The 23,464-nt window shown below is 38.5% G+C and overlaps 3 protein-coding genes across 4 annotated transcripts in view; 2 read left to right on the forward strand and 1 right to left on the reverse strand.

Moving 5' to 3' along the window:
- The window catches only part of LOC110680761 (3'-5' ssDNA/RNA exonuclease TatD-like), a 45,060-nt gene extending 40,943 nt beyond the window's left edge, over positions 1-4,117 (reverse strand). Inside the window, exon 1 of the mRNA XM_021856549.1 lies at positions 2,496-4,117. Within this exon, the coding sequence (XP_021712241.1) occupies positions 2,496-2,628 (133 nt within the window). The 5' untranslated portion in view covers positions 2,629-4,117. The remainder of the gene's footprint in view (positions 1-2,495) is intronic.
- On the forward strand, positions 1,406-22,377 carry LOC5572313 (cell cycle checkpoint protein RAD1). 2 transcript variants are annotated; one of them, XM_021856548.1, is made up of 3 exons: positions 1,406-1,448; positions 20,015-20,589; positions 21,528-22,377. In XM_021856548.1, exons 2-3 carry the CDS (start codon positions 20,440-20,442, stop codon positions 22,335-22,337), a joined length of 960 nt encoding a protein of 319 aa, XP_021712240.1. In that variant the 5' UTR covers positions 1,406-1,448; positions 20,015-20,439; the 3' UTR covers positions 22,338-22,377. The 2 variants fall into 2 exon arrangements, with proteins under 2 accessions (XP_021712240.1, XP_021712239.1); XM_021856547.1 differs by lacking the exon at positions 1,406-1,448 and adding an exon at positions 19,830-19,941.
- On the forward strand, positions 12,763-20,439 carry LOC110680762 (zinc finger SWIM domain-containing protein 7-like). Its single transcript, XM_021856550.1, has 2 exons — positions 12,763-12,799; positions 20,015-20,439. Exons 1-2 carry the CDS (start codon positions 12,763-12,765, stop codon positions 20,437-20,439), a joined length of 462 nt encoding a protein of 153 aa, XP_021712242.1.
- Positions 22,378-23,464: the final 1,087 nt, after the last annotated feature.

Genomic DNA, 23,464 nt, shown 5'->3' on the forward strand with positions numbered 1-23,464 from the left:
ATATCCATGAATACTTCACACAAAATAAAAAAAAAATGTTCTGGACCCCCCGACCGATTATTTTGATTTTGGTCGCAAATGAAAGAGCAAAGTCTAATTGTTTTTAGTTCGAAATTTCAGACTTACCTATTTTTTGTAATAAAGTCACTCCACAAAGACACCGTGTACAATATACTGATGAAGGACAGCTCACGGTAACAGGAAATGAAATTTTCTTAAAACTAGGTAAAACACCTTAGAATATTGCATCAAAACCTCATGGGCAAAAATCTCGCAAGAAATGTAGAATAACAGTGTTATATTGTCTCAGCTCTCTGCACTAGCAGACATCTTAAAATGAGAAGAACGAGATAGCTACCGTACTATTTGTTCAATTTAGTGCTTTTGAACATGTGAAAAGTGGCACAAGTCGAATATTGTGACGGCCATCCTTGGATTCCGAGATGTTTCATGATCAAAATCGACAAGAAAAAAAATTCTGGGGAATGGTACTTTCTGGCGAATGGTAATTTCTGGCAAATGGTTTTCTGGTAAATGGTACATTCTGGCGAATGGTTTTCTGGCAAATATCGCACAATCTTCATAAAGAGTGCAGTAAAATGTATCAAAGTGATTTAATTTTCTACTGTAACTTTATTGATCATAGTTCTAAATCGTAGTTTGTTTTTTTTTTTAATTATTTAGTAATGATGGTTAGATGGTAAATGGTAACAAAAATAAATTATTATGAAAGTAGTGTGATGTAGTTTTGATAAAAAAATTGTAGCTGTGAAAGTGAAGTGATATAATGGAAAGTATACATATATGATTACGAAAGTTAATGAGTGATAATCGGTGATATTAGCGATAGTGTTAAAAACAAAAGTGACGGCAGCAAAAGTGTGGTAATTATGTGACAGTGACTGATGAAATGTTATGGGGAATGAGGACCTTTCAATACAACTATTTCGTTCTTCACTTCAACCACTTTAGTAGCATTTCAAGTCTTATCATAGTTTTATACTGGTCTGGAATACTTGACTGCAAAACTACGGCAAGGGTTGATTGCTGCTAGGGTACACAGTGACCATTGGAGCAACATTGCTTAGGAACGTCTGTGTGATGAATGTAATAGAGGTTTATAAAAGCAAATGTTGAGCAGGAGCTTAGGGCAGATTAAAAGTCCCAGTACTACCCCTATTGCTACTGAAAAAAAGCAACATGAACGAAAGATTGTAAAGAAATCATGTTTCCCTTAGGGCATAACCTACCTCAAGAAAGTTTTACAATCACAATGTCTTATTTTTAGGAAGACTCAAATAATTCAGGACGCTTCAAGGTAGGGGAGAGGGTCAGGCATACAAAGACAAGCTTTACAAAATGTTTAGAGGACTCATACAAGAAGCGTGACAAAGGGATCCAAGAAGACGAGATTGAGCGTGACATAATTTGTGTATCATCTCTATCAGGTAAGAGTTTGGCCTTCATATTTGGACTCTGAAGCCCTGTATTCAGTTAATAATTATATCTAAAATCTGACCAAACATTTTGTGTTTAATGTTGACCAAACAATTGAAACCAAGCTGAACATTTTTTAAACAATGGGGGAGGGAGGTAAATGGGTAAATGGGATAAGTAAAAATAATTCGTATGTTTTAGTGAATGTATAAATTTACGTTCCAAATTCATGCGTAAACCTTCGAGACCCTTCAGAACATTACGATAGAAAGGAAATTTATTAGATATTTCAATCATTTTAGCATAATGAAGCGAAAGACTGTTCACCTATCAAACATGAATTCGTAACAGGTTGATAACGTGAAATCTTATTTTGATTTTTTTTGTAAAGAAGTATTTTTTTTACTACATCTAAGTTGCCCTCCCTAATTTTAAACTAAAAAAATCTGATCATAAAAATCAATATCTAATCTTAAACATTGTATGAAACTTGCAATGATTGCATTTACAAATTATTGAAAAATTGCAGAAACTGATCAATCTTATCCCATATTACGGTCTTTTGCATGACTTGCAGTAATTACAAACTGCATTCTAAGCATTTGTGTAAATTTTCTTGAACTTGGGGACCATTTCCAATAAGGGTATTAAAATTAAGTGCAATCTCGACGAAAATATTGAAAATTTACTATTTCAACAGTAAATTGACGAAACGACATTGAAAATTTATGGTTTTCGAACAATTCAAACATAGGGATCCGGATCCTATTCTTGGCACCTTCGATTAACTTCGGCAGTGGGGTTTTATGAAAGCTACAGAACTCACATTTGGCCACAATATGCGTCGTATTGATGCGCTTCCTACTGCAGACAATTCGGCCGAAAAAACCTCATGTCAAAGTGAATTATGGAAGTGCTCAAGTGGTTCTGCACCCTACGTGTCCACCTTCTTTCAATAATACAAAATTCAATAAATAAGAGTTTTTGTGAGAAACACATTAAAAACTTAAAAGTGTACATCAAAAATTAGAACTTCATTACAACAGGTTCAAACTCACCAGAATCTTTCGCGCGCTGTATCACCGAGTCCAGGTCACGGATGTACTTTTTGTTGGTCAGATTGGCGCCAACGTCTACGACGATTAGGTTCTCGTAGCAGTGTTTCATCTCATCCTCGATGATATCGGCCATTCTGTCCGCCGTGTGGCTTGCCTTGATAGTTGAGAATCGTACGCGGCTTGTGCAAACTACTAGATCGTTTGGTCTAGCTTAATCCAGCGACCAAGTACGGCACAGAACACAACCAACAACAAGGTCGATTACGCGGTTACACGAAGTTGGTGAGCTGCTTTGATTGCACGTTGCACACCGGACTAAGGTGACTAGACAAAGCACTGAACCGCGGTCACCGTCGGTATCGCTAAACGCATGGAAGAGTGCAAGTCGTGTCGTGTGTTTACTTTCGACTTTGTGCGAATATATTTTTGTTTTTTTTTTCGCTAGCACTCTTCTTCAATGCCGTATTTTACGCTTCTACTTTTTATTTATTGCAATGTAGTTGAGGCGTTTTGCGTTTTGCGGCTTTCCTATACCTTTACGTGTTGTATTTTGCACCAGAAAACGAAATTATTTCCTTTCTTTCCGACGGTTCACTTACACATGAGTACAGAGTGAATGGGAGGAAAATGTTTGTTCTGCAATTTGCGCGTGGACTGCAGATGCAAAATTTCGAGGATTGAGATTTACGAAAACGTATTCTGCTATCTTCCCAAGGGCAGACCGTTTGTTTTGCGTGGGCGTTGGGTGATGATTCGAAATTTGTGGACAGACGTGGTGCACCTACACGTCTAGATCTCGAGTTGCAGGGTGCTGTGCATGCACGCAGTTCGAAGTAGATAGGAGCGATGTTCGTCCCAGAGTAGACTACGTAGGTTAGCTAAGTTTGGCGTGTTCGCGTTTGTCCCGAGCGACACATTCATAAATCAATTAGAATTTTATTCCACTTTGGCCAACTATGACGACAACGACGACGGCGACTTTGGCGGCCTCGGTAATAAAGCGATGATACTTTTTTGGAAGCTGTTATAGCAGGCCACGAGTATTAACCACTACCACAAAGCACTAGAGCCAGAACCTCAGCGCATTCTTTGATCCAAATTGACTGAGTTCAGTATATCAAATCAGTCACAGATGTTGCAATAAACTGAATTTTTATTCACAAAGCACTCCGGAATCTTCAATAAATGGCTTGAAGTCGATTTGGTTCGTTTGCACTGAACGATTTGGCTACCGTGTACTTATCTCTGTTGAAGATCTAAGCCTCGCTGCACCATCTAAAACTAATCACTCGACATTCGGCTTAACATTCACTCACTCGGTTTTTCTTAAACAAAAAGCCTCTACTCGGTTTTATAACAGCCCTAGATTCGGAAAGCCGTACAACCAATCACGCTACTATCATCACGCGGCGGGTTGATAACAGTGCAGTTCTATGTTCTAGATCTACGAATTATTGCAGTGTACTCTAATGGTTAGTGGTAGGTATATCAATGCACTGAGATATTATATACACACACGGTCGCGTCACGTCCCAGTCGTCAGTCTTCTAGTCTTGCTCTGTGTCGAATCTCAACTGACGGCCAAGTGGAAGCGCAAGTTTCGTTAGCTGCTCCGATCCGATCGCACCTAACATCGCTCAACTACACATACCGAACTCCACAGACGTACATCTACTGGCAACAGACAACCACACGACTGTTGAATATATGTATCGACGAACACATGTCTACCACCCCTCCGTGTAACGTTCGTGGAGCAAAACGGAACGTCAAATCATCATACTTTAGTGTGCCGAGGCGAACCGATATGTACAGAGAAAGCATAAAACATGCAAGGCGCCGAAATTTATGCGCCACGCGAAACATAGCGATGGGGAAAGCATGCTGGAATTTGAACTGCCGGGTTCGAAATTATTTGATAGCATGAGAACGAACAAATATCTAGGACAGGTCATCATATAGAATGCATAGATGGGGATGAAAGCATCCTTGAAACCAATCTGAAATCAATTTATACATTGTTCTTTTGTTTTTTTTGGTTTTATATATTTTATTTCATATTTATCCTTAACTTATACCATTTGATTGTAAAGGCTGTAACTGGGAATATGTAAGAGATAGAACATCTGGAAATGCTATTTAAAATTAACTCCTAGAACAACATTTGCATGTCATCTTTAGATTTTGTTAGATTTGACCTTTAGCTGCGAGCTATGCATTAGATCTGCGAACATCACATTTGCACTGGTTTGCACAGCTCCAGGAACCAAATTTTGATATTGTCTTCAAATTTTTTTCCCTTATGTCAATCAAGTCAATATCACGTTTTGTTTGTCAGAACTTCGCTCCTACTCGGAATACTTAGCTAAAATATTTATTTGTTTTTCAAAATAATTCTATACTTCTGGAGGCTGACCATGTTTTTTTCTAAACAGCTATTTAAATATCTCAAAAAGCTATTTGAGAAAGCATTAGATATGAATGTATCTGATAACTTTTTTATATTATTATATTGAAATACATTCGGAACTCAACACGAATTGTCCATTTTCCGAAAATTTATGTATCCAGCTTTTTAAAGGCGTTAATGGCTGCCACACACAGGCTCGCTTTCTGGTAAGGGTCGGTGGATTTGACGTTTGACTTGGGTAGTTTTATATTGAAAGGACCCAAGCCAAACGTCAAATCGACCGAAGCCTACCAGAAAGCGAGCCTGTTTATGGCAGCCATTAACGCTCGTAAAAAGCTGGATAGTGTGACCTCTTTTGCAAGGCTTATTTATTGCTGGACAATGTGTTTTTAATCGTTATTTTGGCCTGTTTTGGATTTTATAAAATACTTATTCAGCTCTTAATCATGATTATGATAGACATGTGGAACTAGCAGAACTGCGAGGCAAGTAAAACGTCAGTACGTTTTTTGAATATCCCTTTAAACATTTACATTTGTTTGGTGGAATATTGGCTTTTTGATAGAACGAAACATGTCTTGTTCAGCTCATTTGTAAAACAATCTTGACTAGCCAATCTATTATGTGATGAGGGTTGTCTACTAATATAAAATATTGTAAATTCTAGATATTAAAAACGTTTCAAAACATTTTTATTCGAGTTATATAGGTTCAATACATTCATCTATAAAACGTGGCCTCCTGGCGCCTTTGGCGAACCACCATTTGAGCGCCCCTTTATCAAAATTTTCGAGAATTCTAAGGAATTTTCTGTAAATATTCTCCATTGAAACTAAAAAAATAGTGTCTTGATAAAGCTCAAGCAGTACTTGAATATTGTACAAGAAAACATACAAAATGTTTCAAATCTGCCCAAGTTTTTTGTAGGTTTTGAAAAAACTACAAGTAAAACAATAAACAATAACTTATATGGCCAGAGATGTATTCGAAGAAACTACTTGATTTACTGCCCAAAACCTCGCGTCACGTCTTGTATGTGCTTTTGTTAAGATGAATAGGTGGTGCGTAGGGACTTGATATTCGCGACACTTTTAGAGGATCTGCCACAACATAAAGATTTGGTCTGTTGTCGATCGCTCGTCTACAAAACCGGCTTGATAACTTCCCACAAATCTGATTGCCAGTGACGATAGACGGCGGAAGATGATCTAACTTTATGGGCTGCGTTAAGAATGGTGATCGCTCGATAGTTCTCACATTCTAACTTGTCACCCTTTTTGTATATTGGGTATATTATTCCCTCCTTCCACTCCTCCGGTAGCTGTTCTGTATCCCAGATCCTGGCTATCAATCGGTGCAGACAAGTGGCCAACCTGTCCGGGCCCATTTTAATAAGTTCCGCTCCAATACCATCCTTTCCAGCTGCTTTATTGTTCTTAAGCTGTTTGATAGCATCCTCAACTTCACCTATTGTAGGAGTTGGCACGTCTCCCTCATCCGCCGTACTGATGAAGCCATTCCTTCTGCTGTCTTGATCTTCCTCCTCTGCGCCGTTTAGGTGTTCATCGTAGTTCTGCTTCCACCTTTCAATCACCTCTTCCAGGCGGCGCTTTTTATCCTGGAATAGATGGGTTTTCTGTCTTCGCTTCTGTTTGTATCGTTCCACGTTTTGACGGGTGCCTTGCTGCAGCATCAACGCCCGCGCTGCATTCTTCTCGTCCAAAACCGTCTGACACTCCTCGTCGAACCAACCGTTCCGTCGATTTGCTTCCACGAACCCAATGGCACCTTCCGCTGCGTTGTTTATCGCTGCTTTGAGACTACTCCAGCAGTCCTCAAGAGGGGCTTCGGTGAGCTCTCCCTCTTCCGGCAACGCTGCTTCAAGGCTTTGCGCGTAATCAGTTGCGACTTCGGGTAGTTTGAGTCGTTCCAGATTGTACCGTGGTGGGCGTCGGTACCGAATGTTGTTCACAACGGAGAGTCGTTGGCGCACTTTAACCGTCACTAGGTAGTGGTCCGAATCAATGTTTGCGCCGCGATAAGTTCTGACGTCGATAATGTCCGAGAAGTGTCTTCCATCAATCAAAACGTGGTCGATTTGCGATTCTGTTTGTTGGGGTGATCTCCTGGTGTACCGATACGGGAGGCTGTGCTGGAAGTAGGTACTACGTATGGCCATGTTTTTGGAGGCGGCAAAATCAATCAGTCTAAGGCCGTTTTCGTTCGTAAGCTGGTGAGCGCTGAACTTCCCTATAATCGGTCTAAATTCCTCCTCCTGGCCAACCTGAGCGTTGAGATCTCCGATAACGATTTTGGCATCATGGCTTGTGCAGCCGTCGTGTTCACGTTCCAGCTGCGCGTAGAAAGCGTCCTTATCGTCATCGTCACTTGCTAGGTGAGGGCTGTGCACGTTGATTATGCTGATATTGAAGAAACGGCCTTTGATCCTCAACTTGCACATTCTGTTGTCGATTGGCCACCACCCAATCACGCGCCTCTGCATTTCACCCATCACAATAAAAGCTGTGCCCAGCTCATGTCTATTGCCGCAGCTCTGGTAGATGGTATAACCATCCCTATACGTATGTACCGTCGACTCTTTCCAGCAAACCTCCTGCAGCGCTACGATGTCGAACTTGCGGACCCTCAATAATTCGGAAAGAATGCGGGTACTTCCCAAGAAATTGAGAGACTTACAGTTCCATGATCCGAGTTTCCAATCGTTAGTCCGTTTTCGATCCCTGGGTCTATGCCGATTATTCCGGTCCGAATTTACATTGTATGCTTCCTGTACAGATGATTTTTACGGCTGGCTTGTAAGGCCTGCACCAACCCCCTGTCTCGCCGGAGGATCATCGTGCACAGCACTGTTTAGAGTCCCACGCTGGCACTAGGACGATGATCAGCCGCCCCTAACATGGAGAACAGACGCTCTGATAAGCTACACTCTCAGAAGAGAGGAGCCCTCCTTCCCTGTCCGCATACGACCAAGGTCCCATGGTCATAATTTACATTCAAACCCCTCTCGTACCAGTTAAGTGGTTTCGGTAATAAAAGATTTTTTTTTTTTTTTTTTTTTTTTTTTTTTTTTTTTTTTTTTTTTTTTTTTTTTTTATGGTGTACTCAGCTGGAGCTGTATGACAGCTTCGTTGTCTGTGCTGGACTCCGTATACGTATAGTGCAAATTTGTACCTCTACTTTTGCCAATATTTAGACGGAATGGGCTATGTTGCCCGCTTTAACACTATTTTGTTTGAAAATTGTGCAGAAGTAGTTTTATTAAATTGTTTTTGCTTCAGTTTCCCTCCCGTTGTCGTGTTTGTATAGTCAGCCTTTAGTCCTGAGCAATTCGGATTCTTGTTTACGCATGGAGAAGCGACATGAAAATATATGTTGTGAATGAATGTACTTCTTGGAAATAACATACAGAGCTATAGGCCTTTCCATTTGACGTTTAAAATCAGCTGATCTCGAAGTACTTTGACAGATCTTCCATGGAAATGACAGGCCCGTGTTAGCACCGGTCCACAACCTATGTAAACAAATGCATAGACGGATCTGTCACATGAAAAGGCCTATAGGCCTTTTCATGTGACAGGTCCGTCTATGCATTTGTTTACATCGGTGGAGGACCGGTGCATACACGAGGCTGTCATTTTCATAGAAGAACTCTGGACAAACATTTGAAAAGGGCCCAAGAGGTCTTGAGCCTTTTTTCAGAAACGTTGCTGTTGAGCCCTTTTTAGCCCGCCCACGCAAACTAACACCATTATCAGAAAGATTGGTGTTAGATCTTCCTGATAGTGATATTGGTGAGCGCGATCAGTTACTGTCAAAGAGCTTCCCGATCAGCTGTTTTGGAACGTCATGTGAATAGGCCCATGTTGTAGTCTATGTTAACAAATTGCAGCCCCAAATGTCATCTCCAAGCATCTTTTGACAATGATATACAGAGAATGTTAATTATATAGATTGCGATCGAATTTAAAAATGATAGCGATTTGATGGAAGTTTCGTTTTGCCGAATGAACGTTATAGAAGTGAAAAACATTAAATGTGCTTCCATCTATACGCGAACAAGAACTATCTAAAGTGTCTCGTCATTTTTCAGGTCTTGTATGTCATGTATTCTCTTGTATTTTAGTCGTTTATGCTACTGAAACAATGTCAATGATGTGTTCCAATCTATTCCAAACTATTGTTCTGATCTATCCCAAAATATGAGTCAAGTTAAAAAGTCTTATGTTCCAAAGGTCGCGCTGGAATGCTAATCATTACAATTTCTAGGAGAGATGACTATCTATGTTGATAACACAGACAAACAGACGTAACACTTAGAACAAACCGCGATCAAAATCATAGTCATGAAGACATGTGCGCCCAATGCTAAAATCGGTGTATTTGGCCGATGGACCAACAGATGGCGGTAGTGTGTAAACGTCAAACGCGAACATAAATGATGCGAGCGCTGCGGGTGGTGGATTGGCCACCTACCATATATTTGAATTGGCCGTTTAAAAGGTGGTCGATGGACATCGGTGAGAGTGTGACGTCTGTTTGTCTGTGTTGATAACTTGTAGTACCGATTCCAAGTTATAGATAATTATGAGAAGAAGTATCAAATCGAAATGTACTGTAAATGTGTTCGGTATGGTCAGCTATGTGTTTTATGTTCGTTGCTATTGTTCTGAGGTCTTCTCAAAATGAGAATTCAATTGAATAATGTCTCAAGTTAGTTTCCAGATTGGAAAGGCTGTATTATCAGGCGGGTGAATATGCAGGGATCGAAAAGTTAAGTTGTTGTTTCAGTTTAAACAAAAATAGTATGCAGTATAATTTTTCTACTTAGCTTGAGATGCGGTCCATCGCTGGTCCGTTGAGTCCGAGGGACGTTCCCGTGGCCGGTGTACCGAGAAATAGGGAATTAGAAAATATATGTGATATCATCAAAGCGGTATATTCATAGACACTAACAAAGTGTCACATTTCAACTAATACCATAATACCTTAACTACAAATCCAAAAGCTACTTCTATGTTATTTCCACTACTACGCTCACGATAATTATGTTATGATCGTTAGAATAAAAACGATAGAGGTTACTACTACATAACAGAAATACTACCAAAAGAACGCTAATGTCGCCAGTACACAGTGGTCCAGATAGCAAGTTTACGCGGACATGAACTTTTCGATGTCATTTTGTGGTTTTAGAGTATAGGTTGCTTCCCAAAAGTGTCTCGAAATTAGTTGTACTACAATTCGTACGAAAGGGATTTTTTTTTCGGCACTAATCGCAATAGTGTCCTATACGCCAACTTTTTAATGTTAATAGATAGCAAGTTGGTATAATTAGCAAAGTTGTAGCATATTTTAATACAAAAATCTTTGTAGAACAAACTTTTTCTCTATCTCTTATACTTTCTGAGATAATTAACTTTTTATATAAAAAAAATGAAGAAAATAATTTTTTCACTCATAAGTCATTTATTTACAAATTTTAGCAGCCTACTATGTTCTACAAAGTTTTTGGTACTATTATATTCTACAACTTTGGTAAATATACCACAGTTGTGTTTCTTCTGGTTTTCTTATTGTAGGAGATATAATTTAAAATCATGCCGTATTACAGGCCAAATAACTCGCAAAGATGCACTTGAAAATGAACCTACCTGTCACACCGTAGGCTCTACACCCCGTAAAGAGTATTTGAGTGAAATTTGGTGAATATATTATGTTTATATATATTTTTAAGACTATTTTCAATGACGGGTGATTTGCAATTAAATCACATTAATTAGTCATCTTTTCTATAAAACAGACAAAAGCCATGGCCGCCGCGATTCAGCATGAAATAATCAACACCTGTTTAGATTTTGTAGAGTGTACTATATTTGTTAAAAGGCATATTTTTCAAAACTTTTTCAATAATTCTTGCGCTTCTTCGTGCAATTCCGAATGCTTCTGTGCTATTCGACGATTTGTCAGTGAGATCACTGGATCTGATGTGAGTAGCAATCGCAATTGTATTTTTTTGACATGACTATGACTGATTTCAATACGACTTTAAGTACTGTAATGATTACTGCTGTACATAAATCAAAGACTCAAGATAAATAAATTGAATGCCTCTCAACTCTTGCAACATATTACCATTTATGACTTTTAATACGGCATGATTTCAAATTAAAATCTTCTTAGGGATGTTACGTCAGAAAGAAGAAGAAGACAACAAGAAAACAAGAAGAAATACAACTGTGGTATATTCACCAAAGTTGTAGAATATAGCAGTACCAAAAACTTTGTAGAACATAGTAGGCTGCTAAAATTTGTAAATAAATGACTTATGAGTGAAAAAATGATTTTCTTCATTTTTTATTCATATAAAAAGTCAATTATCTCAGAAAGTATAAAAGACAGAGAAAAAGTTTGTTCTACAAAGTTTTTTGTATTAAAATATGCTACAACTTTGCAGAAAATACCAACTTGCTATCTATTACATTAAAAAGTTGGCGTATAGGACACTATTGCGATTAGTGCAGAAAAAAATCCCTTTCGTACGAATTGTAGTACAACTAATTTTGAGACACTTCTGGGAAGCAACCTATACTCTAAAACCACAAAATGACGTCGAAAAGTTCATGTCCGCCTAAACTTGCTATCTGGACCATTGTGCAGTGTTGGTGTGATAAATGCAAAGTTGTGCAACAATGTTTAGAGAATTAAATAAGTTATAAATTATAGCATTTTGTTCAACAATATTATATCATATTATAAAAGACAGTAAAAAATTAAACATTTCAGTAACAACAGCGTCATCAGTTTTCTAAATATTATACATATATCAATAACACTTCTAAACTATCTCAAATACCGCTACAACCTACCTTACTAGATAACGCAATACCGTAGAATGTCGTAATTCACATTTTGGAATATTTCTCAAAATTCGCATTATTATTATTATTATTATTATTATTAATGAAAATTTGAATTGGAATTTTGATGCGTTACCATCATATACAAATAGCAGTATGGGCAAATTTCAAATTTATCTTAAATTTCGACAAATATCGAACCAAATACGCGGATTTAGGCGATGCGCTGAATTACGGTACCTTACGGTATTACTAAGGTAATAATTACTACATTGTTAGTAAACCTAACATAAAAGTCTATTTTAAATGACCTGTGAGACGCAGAGACCACCCGCACCCACTCTTGCGCCTCGTGGTCTACTGAAAAAGATGTATATTGAACTAATAATACTATTAGAAATAGTGGTACTGATGAAGGTGATCGTTGGTTTCCCAGTCTTGTTAGTGATTTGAGTGTTAGTAGAGACTGGTAGTAGGCCCTGCCGGTCCCTCCAGCATTACGCGTAGTTATCTGGTGTTAGATCATGCGACAGTAACTAGACTCATGCTGAAGGTGTGATAAATCAAGTGTAAAATATATTGAAGCATTGAAACACATGTCATTATATAACTTAAAACTAGTAGACTAGCTTACATTTTATAAGTTATAATAAGCCATTTTATGAGACGTTTCGAATCATATGTTTTCCGTTTGTTTATCAGCTTTGAGACTTGCTGGCGGGCCCATTTATTTACGTTTCCTCTAGCGAGGAGCTGGGAGGAGCTCATTCTATAATGGCGCTGGTGTCCACGCAACAAGCTTTTCAATATTTTCATGTAAAATCAAATCAGCATGAAGGGAGCAATTTATTTCGTTTACTAGTAACATGAAACATGGAAACCGGGTATAATAATGCCCAAAAAGAAACGGGAACTTCATCACCAACAAAAATGTGACCAGCGCCATTCATATGTAATACTAGTTTTTCGAACCATAACAATGAGCGGCCCGCCGGAAAACGTCAATGGAACGTCTCGTAAAATGGCTTATTACGATTAATTTTCGCGATCAATATATTTTCACGTACCTACTTTCAACGTAAACAATGGGGCCATCCACCGCTGCCGGCACAATTTTTCACTATGGCAGATCGGAATTTTGTTTCGTTGTTGACGGGTGCAAAACAACGAATGGAATGAAATGAAATAAGGGCGAGTCTGATATTTTCGTCTGCCAATGGAAATAAATTTAATGAAATCATCAAGTTTAAGCACCAAATGAACTTAAGAGCGTACCAATTCGTTCGGTGAAAAGATTAAAGACGTGTTAGTGCTTTGTTTTACGGAAAAGTAATCTATAAGAAATTACTTACAATGCAGCCTAACTGATTTGTGGATCGCTTTTATGCCCTCAAAAGAAAGCGCTGGCCGTAACATAAAATAAAATAAAATATTGTGGGCCTCGTGGCCGTGCGGTTGGTGTCGTTAGGGATTTAAGCGCATCGTGTCATTGGGTGTGGGTTCGATTTCCGCTTCAGCCATTGAAATTTTTCGTCAGAAATGTTTCTCAACTGTGCCACTGGAGCATCCTTATCCATTGTCTAGTGTTAAGTTACATTCCGTACAGCTAAATGGCTGAAGACGGTGTCCTTATCTTTTTATTTGAGATCGAATCAAGTCGGAAAGTGATATTTTTTTATTTGCAGTTTTTTTCTATGTGGATTTGAACACTTTTTCTCATACTCACCACCAGAGGTCTAAGTTTTAATCAAATAAGCCTATGAACTAATATACGATGACGTCACGCTGCAACTTTCAGCAAGAAAACCTTTACTGCGGGCGATGTATACAGAAAAATAAACGATTTAGTTGCACATTCATCCACGCATTGTTCATCCGGTGAACATTCGTGTTGGCGTGGATGTCATTTTATGTAAACATATTTAGATCGGAAAAAATCAACATGAAAAGAAGACCGTGGATAAGTTCATTGAATGAACTATCCAGCATTTTAAAAGCGGTAATGGCCGCCAAAAGTTAGCTTACTTTCTGGTAGGGATCCAACATAATGACGTTTGGCTTTGGTCCGGTCAATTGACTTGTCCACCGGTGTGATAAATTCACTCGGTTAACCCGTATATGCCTGAGTGAAAGAAAAAATACTAAAACTCTCACCGCTCAGCGAATACTAAACGGATTTCAATTATGTTTTGGCAGTATACTCGTACACATATCTAGTTTATAAAAGTGGTCAAAGAATCTCGGGAATGTTCCTGTGGTTGGAGTTATTGCGGTGAATCTCTGGGTCAGGTCGGGTGACAAGAGTTTTGTGCTTCTGTGCCCCTGGAGGAAGGCAAATTTCAAGTCACAGATAATTTCTAGAATCGGCTATAATGTGGCCACTATATCAAGAAGTTTTAAGAAAAACGCATCAGCGTAAACCTTCTGATAATCGATTTAATTTAATAATTATGTCAACTGCATTTGATTGATCCTACAAATGACCATTTTCGGGTCCTCGGGATGCCTAAAATTTATGATAAAGTGCACAACGTGTATCTTATCATCTGTGTCAAGCATATGGGAATGCATTTTAGTGAACTGTTATGTTCGATCTATTCTTTTAAAGATTTGAAACGGTTTAATACCTAACAAGCCGGTTCTTCAGGACATTAAGCCCGAGTGGCCGCATCTGGTTCACTCTAAATGGTGCAAAACTATTAATTTATTATGTTGAATATCAGATCTTAATGATTTATGCAAAATAAAATAAATGTAATTGGAAATAAATAATGATTATTTAGAATGTCCCAAAAAATCGCCTTTTTCTACTCGACTTGAACCAGTGACCCACCGCAATAACTCCGGCTACAGGAGTATTCTCGAGTTTCTCCGGCCATTTCTTGAATTTAGATATGTGGGCCAGTATACTGACAAAAAAATATTTAAATCCGTTAAGTATTCGCTGAGTGTTAAGGGTTTTAGTATTTTTGCTTTCACTCAGGCCTATACGGGTTAAAGAATTTTGACACTTTAACGGGTCACGTAGATGCTTTCCATGTGTTTTGGTCAAGTGTCAAAATTCTTGGACTGAATAAATTTAGTGCACCGGTGGATAAGTCCCTATCAAGTGACCCAAGTCAAACGTCAGATCACTAGATCCCTTTTTGTAAAAGTGGGCTAATTTTTTGTGATATTAGCGTTCGTAATAGCGGGATACTTCATCCAATAAGCTTATCTGATTGAAACTTAGACATCTGGTGGTGAGTATGAGAAAAAAAGTGTTCAAATCCGCAAAAGAAAATGTACTGCGAGTTGATATGATCTCAGATTGATTTCAAGCTTATAACTACAGTCAATTTCCCATAAATTAATGATTATCGTAAATATCTAAGGGATGATTCAAATATTACGTAACGAAGAAATTTGCCAATTTAAACCCTCTTCCTCCCTGAAGTAACAGATTTTATATGGAAAATTTCAATTTATTGTATGGACAGAAACACTACAAAATATCCCTTACCTCCCCTTGTTGTGTTACGTAATATTTGAACGATCCCTAACAAATTTGTCTTGCTTTGAATTGACAAGTGTTCAAAAAATAATTTCGTAAACAAAGGAACGGTTACTATAAGCACCTTCAGCATGCGGACCACATCACACCACTATTCAAAACTCGCTCGTGGGCCATACAAAATCTTCCCGATGACCATACAAATCCTTTTAGAGAATCGCTATTTGGTGATCACTCGTTTATAATGATGTTACAAATGCCAAACAAAAAATGTAAAACTATTTTTATGTCCATCAAGCATAATTCTAGTTTACGCCCTATTTTGAGCACACTCTTTGATTTCATTGAGTTTGACAGTACCACGGACCAAAATTTTTCGGTATCACTGATAAAAATCCACACGCTCGATCTGTGTGTTTAAAATTATGGATTTATTCATGAACGTCCATATCGATTTGCTATGATTTTCTTGCAAACTTCGTGTGTGTTACACATTAAATTCCTGTGTTTTGCTTCATGGATTGATTCATCAACCGACAACAGGGATTCCATATTTTTTCCACATAAGTTCCCGAAGCTTTCTCTTCAGATTCGTATGTGTCAACCTATGGACGCATAGATCATCACCCCAACACGGATTCAGTGTGTTTTGCTTATGGTTATCTTGTGTCATAATCATCATGTTCAAGTTGGTCGATTCATTGATTTGCGCAATGAGATTGTTATGATGAAATCCATGAGCTATGCTATCGATTTCCATGTTCAAAGCTTCTAAATTGTTTGTGATCAACCCATGGGATGCATAGTGAACTGAATTGCGGTTGGACCTCGTGTCGAACGACAGTCATCATCATGCTTCCAAAGAGAAGAAGCAAATTTTGAAGCTGAAAGTGTTAGATGAAAATTTGTGAATTCGATTTTTCTTTTATTAGTGAAGTTGACCGATATACGAGAATTCTACCTTTCTATAAGAAAACATTGATTATAATGTATAGTTTAGTAGAAAAATCGGATTCCACTAACAGATTTTCCTGGCTTTCAGTTTCGAAAAAAATGGAATATGCTTATCCCTGGCTTCCCAAATTATGGATTTGTGGCGCCCCGCTTGTTGCTGGCTCACGGGTTTGAAAAAAAAAATCAAGAGAGCTTGCGACAAGCAGAGGAGCCTCGGATCCATATTTTGGGGAGCAAAAGTTTTTCTACCAAATTTCTTCTTTCAGTCCCATGACATTTATGTTCTATCACACATGACTATCTAAAGCTACTACATTTCGAATTCAATAAGCAAATCAGTTGGTTTTCATGATTTAATATTTGGAAATTCATGTTTGTTTCACATGACAACCTAATGTTGATACACATGTTATTATACCGTGAAATCAATGGTGAAATCCATATGGCTACCACACTCAAATCATGTGGTTTTCCTCATTGCGCAAATCTATAAGTAAAACACACGACCTTGACGTGTAGTTTTTTCTCACATTGACGATGTACTGCAACTGTCATGATGCTCCCGGGTTCACCGTCAATCCCATCACCCAGGGGCAGGACCAAAAGAAAAATATCACACTCGTATTAGCTTTATAGATGTGCTCAGCATTCTCGGAAACATGCATATTTTTTTTAGGAAACTCGTGAAATATTCCTAACTTCATTTATCTCACGGTGTAAAAAATTTGATTAAGTTCTATGCCGCATGCACCTCATTTTTTTAGCGCGGAAAAGTATCGTAACAACAGTTTCACACCATGAAAGTTTTAAAATATGTTTGCTTTTAGCTGCAATAGGGCCTATATATTCATTTTGGCTGCTATGTTGTCTGTGCAGCTTGAAATTTGAAAGTAATAAAACTTACTCATTATAGGTGATATTAATTTAAAAATAGTGCTACATATGCGCATATATTTAGAAAGAATATTGGTACTAGTTTAGCTATCTATGTGCTAAACAAATTGAATTACCACCACAAATCTAAATCGGTTGTTTTGTTCTTTAAGACATTTCAAGACATTGGTACACTCAGAATCCGATCAAATCGTCGTTAGTTTAAATGATAATCTTTTTTGCCATTCTTCAAGTTCACACGTAGTCTAGTTTTGAAGTTATACATTCTCTACATAATAAGTTAAACTATGCAAGTTTTGCACCCACGAAATTTGACCAGTGCATAACTTCCACCGCTAACCACCATCATTGTTTTTTTCACGTAGTTGGTGTCAATTTTGTCGAGGTGAAATTGTAATTATTTGCGGCTAAAATACGTGTGTGCCTCACGCAAGAAGTTGGATTTGAAACATTATTTGTTCCTAGACGATATGGAAAAATAAAAGGTAAGTCATTCTCAATATTTATTGCTCTAAAGCCATCGACTTGTAAGAGGCGTTTTGGCCGAACAAATTCCAGCATATCTGTTTGATTTCAATGGATTGGTTTTTTGTTCTAGACACTTCCGAAGTGATGAACGGCAAGGAATCATTGTTGCAGCTATTCCGGGCAACATTCCGAGACAATTGTGCAAAATGCTGATCGACAGAAGAGCGAAGTGGAAGGCGGAAAGAGATCCTGAAGCACCTTGACCGGAACATTTTAGTGATATTGATTAAAATATGCGAATGTACTCTTTCAACATTGTGATACGTAGATTCTTCATAATAAATAAATGTGTCCGTTCCGTCCGTTTACTGGTCTTTCATAGGAAGCTACTTACCTATTTCAACTTTAGATAGGTTGTCAAAAATCCAGAAGCCCTGAATCTGTTAAACTAAACACAAATATATTTAAGTTAGACATGGTTTCCTATATGTTCAACTTATACTAGATTCGATTAACCGACCCTAAAACGAGACTTGGGGTCAACCAGGCGAAACGTCATTTAGTGTGACTTTTAAACTAGTTAGTGTAGATTATTTTCAGAGTGTAAAGTGGTTCCGGGGAGATGAGGGTCTGAGTCCAAGGGTCATGTCGATGCACTGTTCACCACTTGAGCAATTCTAAATGAATTGCTCATGCACAGTGCATAGGCTGGTCCCCGCATTCCCTGAGTTATCTTCTCAGGGGATCTGTTTGCAGATTTCCCCCTTGTAAAAAAAAAAAAAAAAAAAAAAGACATTGGTACAAATTTTCAAAACTGTCGCATAGCACCTGTCAAGGCTTTGCGGAGCACAATATGAAAACTATTACTAAATTTACGTTAATTTATCGAATGATTGCAACATCAATGCAGTGAATTAAGTCCATCAAACTCATACGCATATGCATTTTCACACCATTTAAATTTCCTTGAAAAATCGCGAGTTGGCCCGCAATATGCCGAAGCTTGAGCCAGGGTGGCCACCGAACCGGGAAAAACGGGAAAAGCGGGAAAAAGACGGGAATTTGAATCCATCGGGAAAAAGACGGGAAAAACCGGGAATTTGAGATGGTCACCGGGAAAATCTTTCATTTTGAACGAACATCTTCAAGCTCTAAATCTACAAACCACCAAAAATAAGTTGTAGAACGATGTTATGGTTGGTAATATTAATTAAGTAATAGTAATTTTGGGAAAATAATTTTCAAACGGTAATGATTCAATAAATTGTCTTTGCAACGCTATACTTCTTTTAAATATGACCCTTTTCTCCTTGGCTAGCAATGCTTTAGAAATATTTTATGAATTGTTTTCTCTCCATAGTTTTTTCTCTAAATTATCTGACTCGCAGTTTCTAATCAGAGTTTCAAAACTTCTTGCAGAAGGTTCAAGAACTCAAACATATTAGATTCGAAGTTTTCTTCATTCACTGAATAATAAATCAATAAATTGAAATATTCTTGTATGCAAACCTTTATTCATAAGAGCTTTTAATGTGTCATTAGTTATCTAATCAACTAAGAAGCGGTTTCTTCGCCATCGCTTAGGCATTAAACCTAGTTTAACCATATAGGTAAACGTGATTTATGTCTAGAGCAAAGGTGAAGAACTCGAATTGAATAAGTAAGGTGAGATATATCCTTAAATGTTTGGAACGGATTCTTTCGGAGGTCTAGCAACAGTACCCTCGTTTTAAGAGTAGGTTATGCTCAAAGTTTTTTGTCTCTGATTTAGCTGTATCACAATCAATTGGTCACATATAATACTTTAAAAAATACCTTAGGGCGCAAGATTGCATCGCTGCCAAGCGTTTGCAATGAAAAAATGCTAACAAACTTATTAAGTGTTATGAGCTTATTTTCATTCCATGCAAATTTTATGGGAGTCAAAACAAAAACAAGCCTTCTATGAATTATATTTAATTTATTGGACGGAAAAATCACCTTCCTTAACATAACTATAAAGCTTGAAAACAGTATTTTTTTAGCATATTCAACTCAAAAACTGAATAAAATGTCATTTTTTAACGTTTGGGAACCCCGTTAAAAACCGGGAATATTTTGAGAATTATACCGGGAAAACCGGGAAAAAAGCGGGAATTTCAAAAAGGATATTTGGTGGCCACCCTGTTGAGCATATCTGGTTTAGTTGATTCATTTTGTACGATTTTCTCCACAATTCAAAAATGTTGAAAGTGGGTGGAACAAAATCTTATTGGATTTGGCGCATAATGTTGGTTTGTTTTGCTTACGTTTCTCCAACCGGCACTTTTCGAATTAGTTTGTTAAATATAATTTAATACGTTTTTACATGTAAAGTATTCCTTAGTTCTTTGAGTTGATGATTCAATCTTCTAAAGTAATGTTTCTTTTTTCATCTTTTCAGTATCGAAAGAGCATCTCCTGGAGCTCGAATCGTTATTCGGCCGTGCTTTGCTAGGCAGAGCCCTGACCCTGATACACGGAAAGAAACCCCTGAAGCTGCTCCGTACTCCGAGCGGTGCCGGTAGATTGTACGAAGTGCCCGGTTCCAAGTTTGCTGTAGTGTACAAAATCTTCCCGGGAGTAAATTTCTGCACGTGCGAATCGTTCCGCTACTGGGTGCTCCAACAGCAGCATCAAGCAACCTGCAAGCACGTCCTGGCCACTAGATTGGCCCAGGCGCTTGGATTGGAGGTGGAGGAGACCCTGTCTGATAAGATATACCAGGAGCTGTCAGCCGAGCTCATCAAGGAACGGCTTAACAGTACGGCAAGCCGTTCGTCGAATATCGCAGGCCCTGGGGAAGGACCATCGAAATCGCTGCAGTAAATGCTTAATACGAAACCGCTGCTGGAGAGAGGAGTTTTGCTGAACCGAAAGATGCTGACCCAGTCGCAGTTCTCGCAGATTCAGTTCTCCGCGGTGCTGAACAACTACACCATGTTCTACAATGTGGCCAAAGCCATAAGCTTCGTCGATGTAAGTGTAAATGAGTAATTAAGGGCTGGTAGCAGGTCCCTTTGTAGAGACTTGGTCACTAATTTGATGCAAGTGTCTTTTTACTCTTATGAAGTCTTTAAAGTATCTATTTTAACCCAAATGATCTCTAACATCACTTATTTCCCTATTATGCTTGCAGTGATTCTTGAAGCATTATTGAAAATGCTCTATTATTATTATAGCTTTATTAAGGAGATTTTAAACGAAAATGCTCTTCAAAGGGCAAATAGCCCACTGGAAGCATTATTGTGTAGTGTCTCTTTTTTTAAATGCTCTAGAGAAACATTCAGATATTATAACACGACTAATATTCCACACTGTGGTGCACCCACTGTGACATTTTTTTTAATGCAAAACCCCCTCAAATCGACTTATCCGCTTTTAAAACCCTGGCCAAGATGAGCATCCCTGGCCAGATTGAACTCAATTCAAGCCAGGCCTGCCCATCGTACGTAACAAATTTAAGAACCTTCTCCTATCTGGCCCTTGTGGCCCCCAACTTGATGTTAGAACATTCTAAGGCTGATTGCTGCAACTTTAAATTCTTAAATTTAAAAGCTATTTCATTTTAAAAATTCTTAACATCATTTTTCCCTTTTAAATTTGCTTGCTGTCTGAAATAATTGTAAACTAGCGCCACACAGCTAGTGGCTGGCTTCAAGAACTACTTCAGGGGGTTGGTCTGATTCTATGTGGAATCAAACTCTTATCTCCTGTTTTTTTAGGTTTTTATGTTTTTTTTTTTGTTCCTGTTTGATTTCTTTGTGGTCTTTTTTCTTGATTCCTGTTAGGCCTTTTTTAATACAAGAGGTTTCTAATAAAGTTGTTATTTTCAAGACCCTCAGTCTCTACCAGGCCTATTGCATGTAGATTTTTAACATTTATCACTTTTTTTCTCTACTTCTATTTCTTTGCAGCATGCAACGGTTCAACTCAGCGCCGATGGCGTGAAGGTAGTCGTCGAAGATTGCAAGAGTGTCCAGGCCACGGCTTACATCACGAAGGCTTGTTTCTCGGATTACCAAATAGGCCAACGAAAGCGCAAATCGACCGCGATGGAAGACGACCGTGAAGACGCAGACGACAACGAACCGTTGACCTCGTTCGGTCTCAATTTGAAGGTGTTCACCGACTGTTTGAGCATGTTCATGGATGGAGATTACGATTCCAGCATGAAGATGCTGCACAAGGGCGAGGGAGCTCCCCTGGTGGTGATTTTGGAGCGGCGCTGTGAAGACGACCTTATTACGGAGTGCTCGGTGCGAACGATGGAAGCGCAGGACATTCTGGACTTCGACTTCGAAGAAGAACACGTTTGCAGCAAGGTTAGCATCAAGGGTCAGGAATTCTTCGCTCTGCTGTCCGAGATGGATCGGAATAGTAGTGAGGTGGAACTGTTTCTATCTCCAGACGCACCGCACTTTAAGTTCTCCACATTCGATGAGCTGGGATCGGAGTCCAGTTTTGAAATCACAAACAGCAGCGATATGCTGATTTCGTTTCACAGCACGGAAACGACTACGAACCGATATCAGTTTGCTCATTTCAAGCTGGTCATGAAGACTTTGGCGTTTGCGTCGAAAATTGCGCTGCGAACTAACAAGGAAGGACTGCTCGGGCTGCAGGTAATGATAGAGAACTCCGAAAATTCCAACATATTCGTCGAATACTTTGTAATGCCACTGTGCGATGTCGAAGCAAATGAAACTTCTATTACATATGATTGATTTGTTTCGGCTGGAAAAATAAAGTCTTATAAAGAGTCAAGGTGTTCTTTTTTTTGAGGAATGGAACCATAGACATGATACTACACTAGAGTCCTAGAGTGATTTCCACTGAGATTTATCTAAATTTATTTAACAGGGGATACACCAGGATTTCCTTTAGAGATCTCTGCACTAACTCGTCCTCCAATTTTTCAGTTGTTACTCTAGCTCAGCGATTCTCAGTGGGGGCGATCCTCAGGTTCAGGGGGGCGAAAATTTGTAAAACTGAATTTGGGGGGCGAAAGTGGGAGCAATTGGAAAACATAAATAGATTCAAAGTTAAGTTTAGAGACAATCATATTTTATTGATGTAATGAATGTACGACGCTTTGTCCGTTAAAACGAAACTAATCTTTATTCAGATATAATTCACATCTTGCTACACGTTTTTACTCTCGTTCTGACAACTAACAAAAGCCTCAATATAAACATTGCGAGGGGTCCGCTGATGCTTCAGATTACTATCGTCACACCCCCACACTTAGATCAATCTGCATATAATCCAAAATCCAAAGAATTACGAGAAATTCAAGAAGTTTAAATGCTGAAATCTGAAAATATAACAACGATGCATAATTACTACTTGCTAATCATTCTTCCAACTCCGTCTCGGAATTTCCATTTGCCTCTGTCAAAACCCGCTAATTCTAAACCATCGTTACTATCATCACTGACCAAAATCGTATCCTCCTCATCTTCGCTTACAGATTCTCTAAACGAAAAATATCTCTCATTATCTCCTTCTTCAAGTTCATCAATTCTATCTACCACCCTATCTGTATTTCTTGAATGCTCCTGATCATCCTGTCTGATTGCTACAGCTGGAACCGTTACTTGTGAAGATGCTTGAAGTGCGCCCTCTGTGACTACCAGTGAACGTTTGACCGGTGCCACATAAGGCTTTGGTGACAAGTTCGTCCGCTCGGTCTGCTCCCCCTCGTTTGCTGATACAACTACTTCCGATCTCCTTGTGTCCCGAATCATCTGGTTCAAATGTCGTTTAATTATTCGATCGTTTTTGGATAACTTCACCAAAAAATTGCGCTTTCCTTGACTGCTGGTTATAACTCCTGGCGTCCATTTGGCTT

This window comes from Aedes aegypti, unplaced genomic scaffold (genome assembly GCF_002204515.2).
Source record: "Aedes aegypti strain LVP_AGWG unplaced genomic scaffold, AaegL5.0 Primary Assembly AGWG_AaegL5_hic_scaff_1785_PBJ_arrow, whole genome shotgun sequence".
Classification (NCBI taxonomy): Eukaryota; Metazoa; Arthropoda; class Insecta; order Diptera; family Culicidae; genus Aedes; species Aedes aegypti.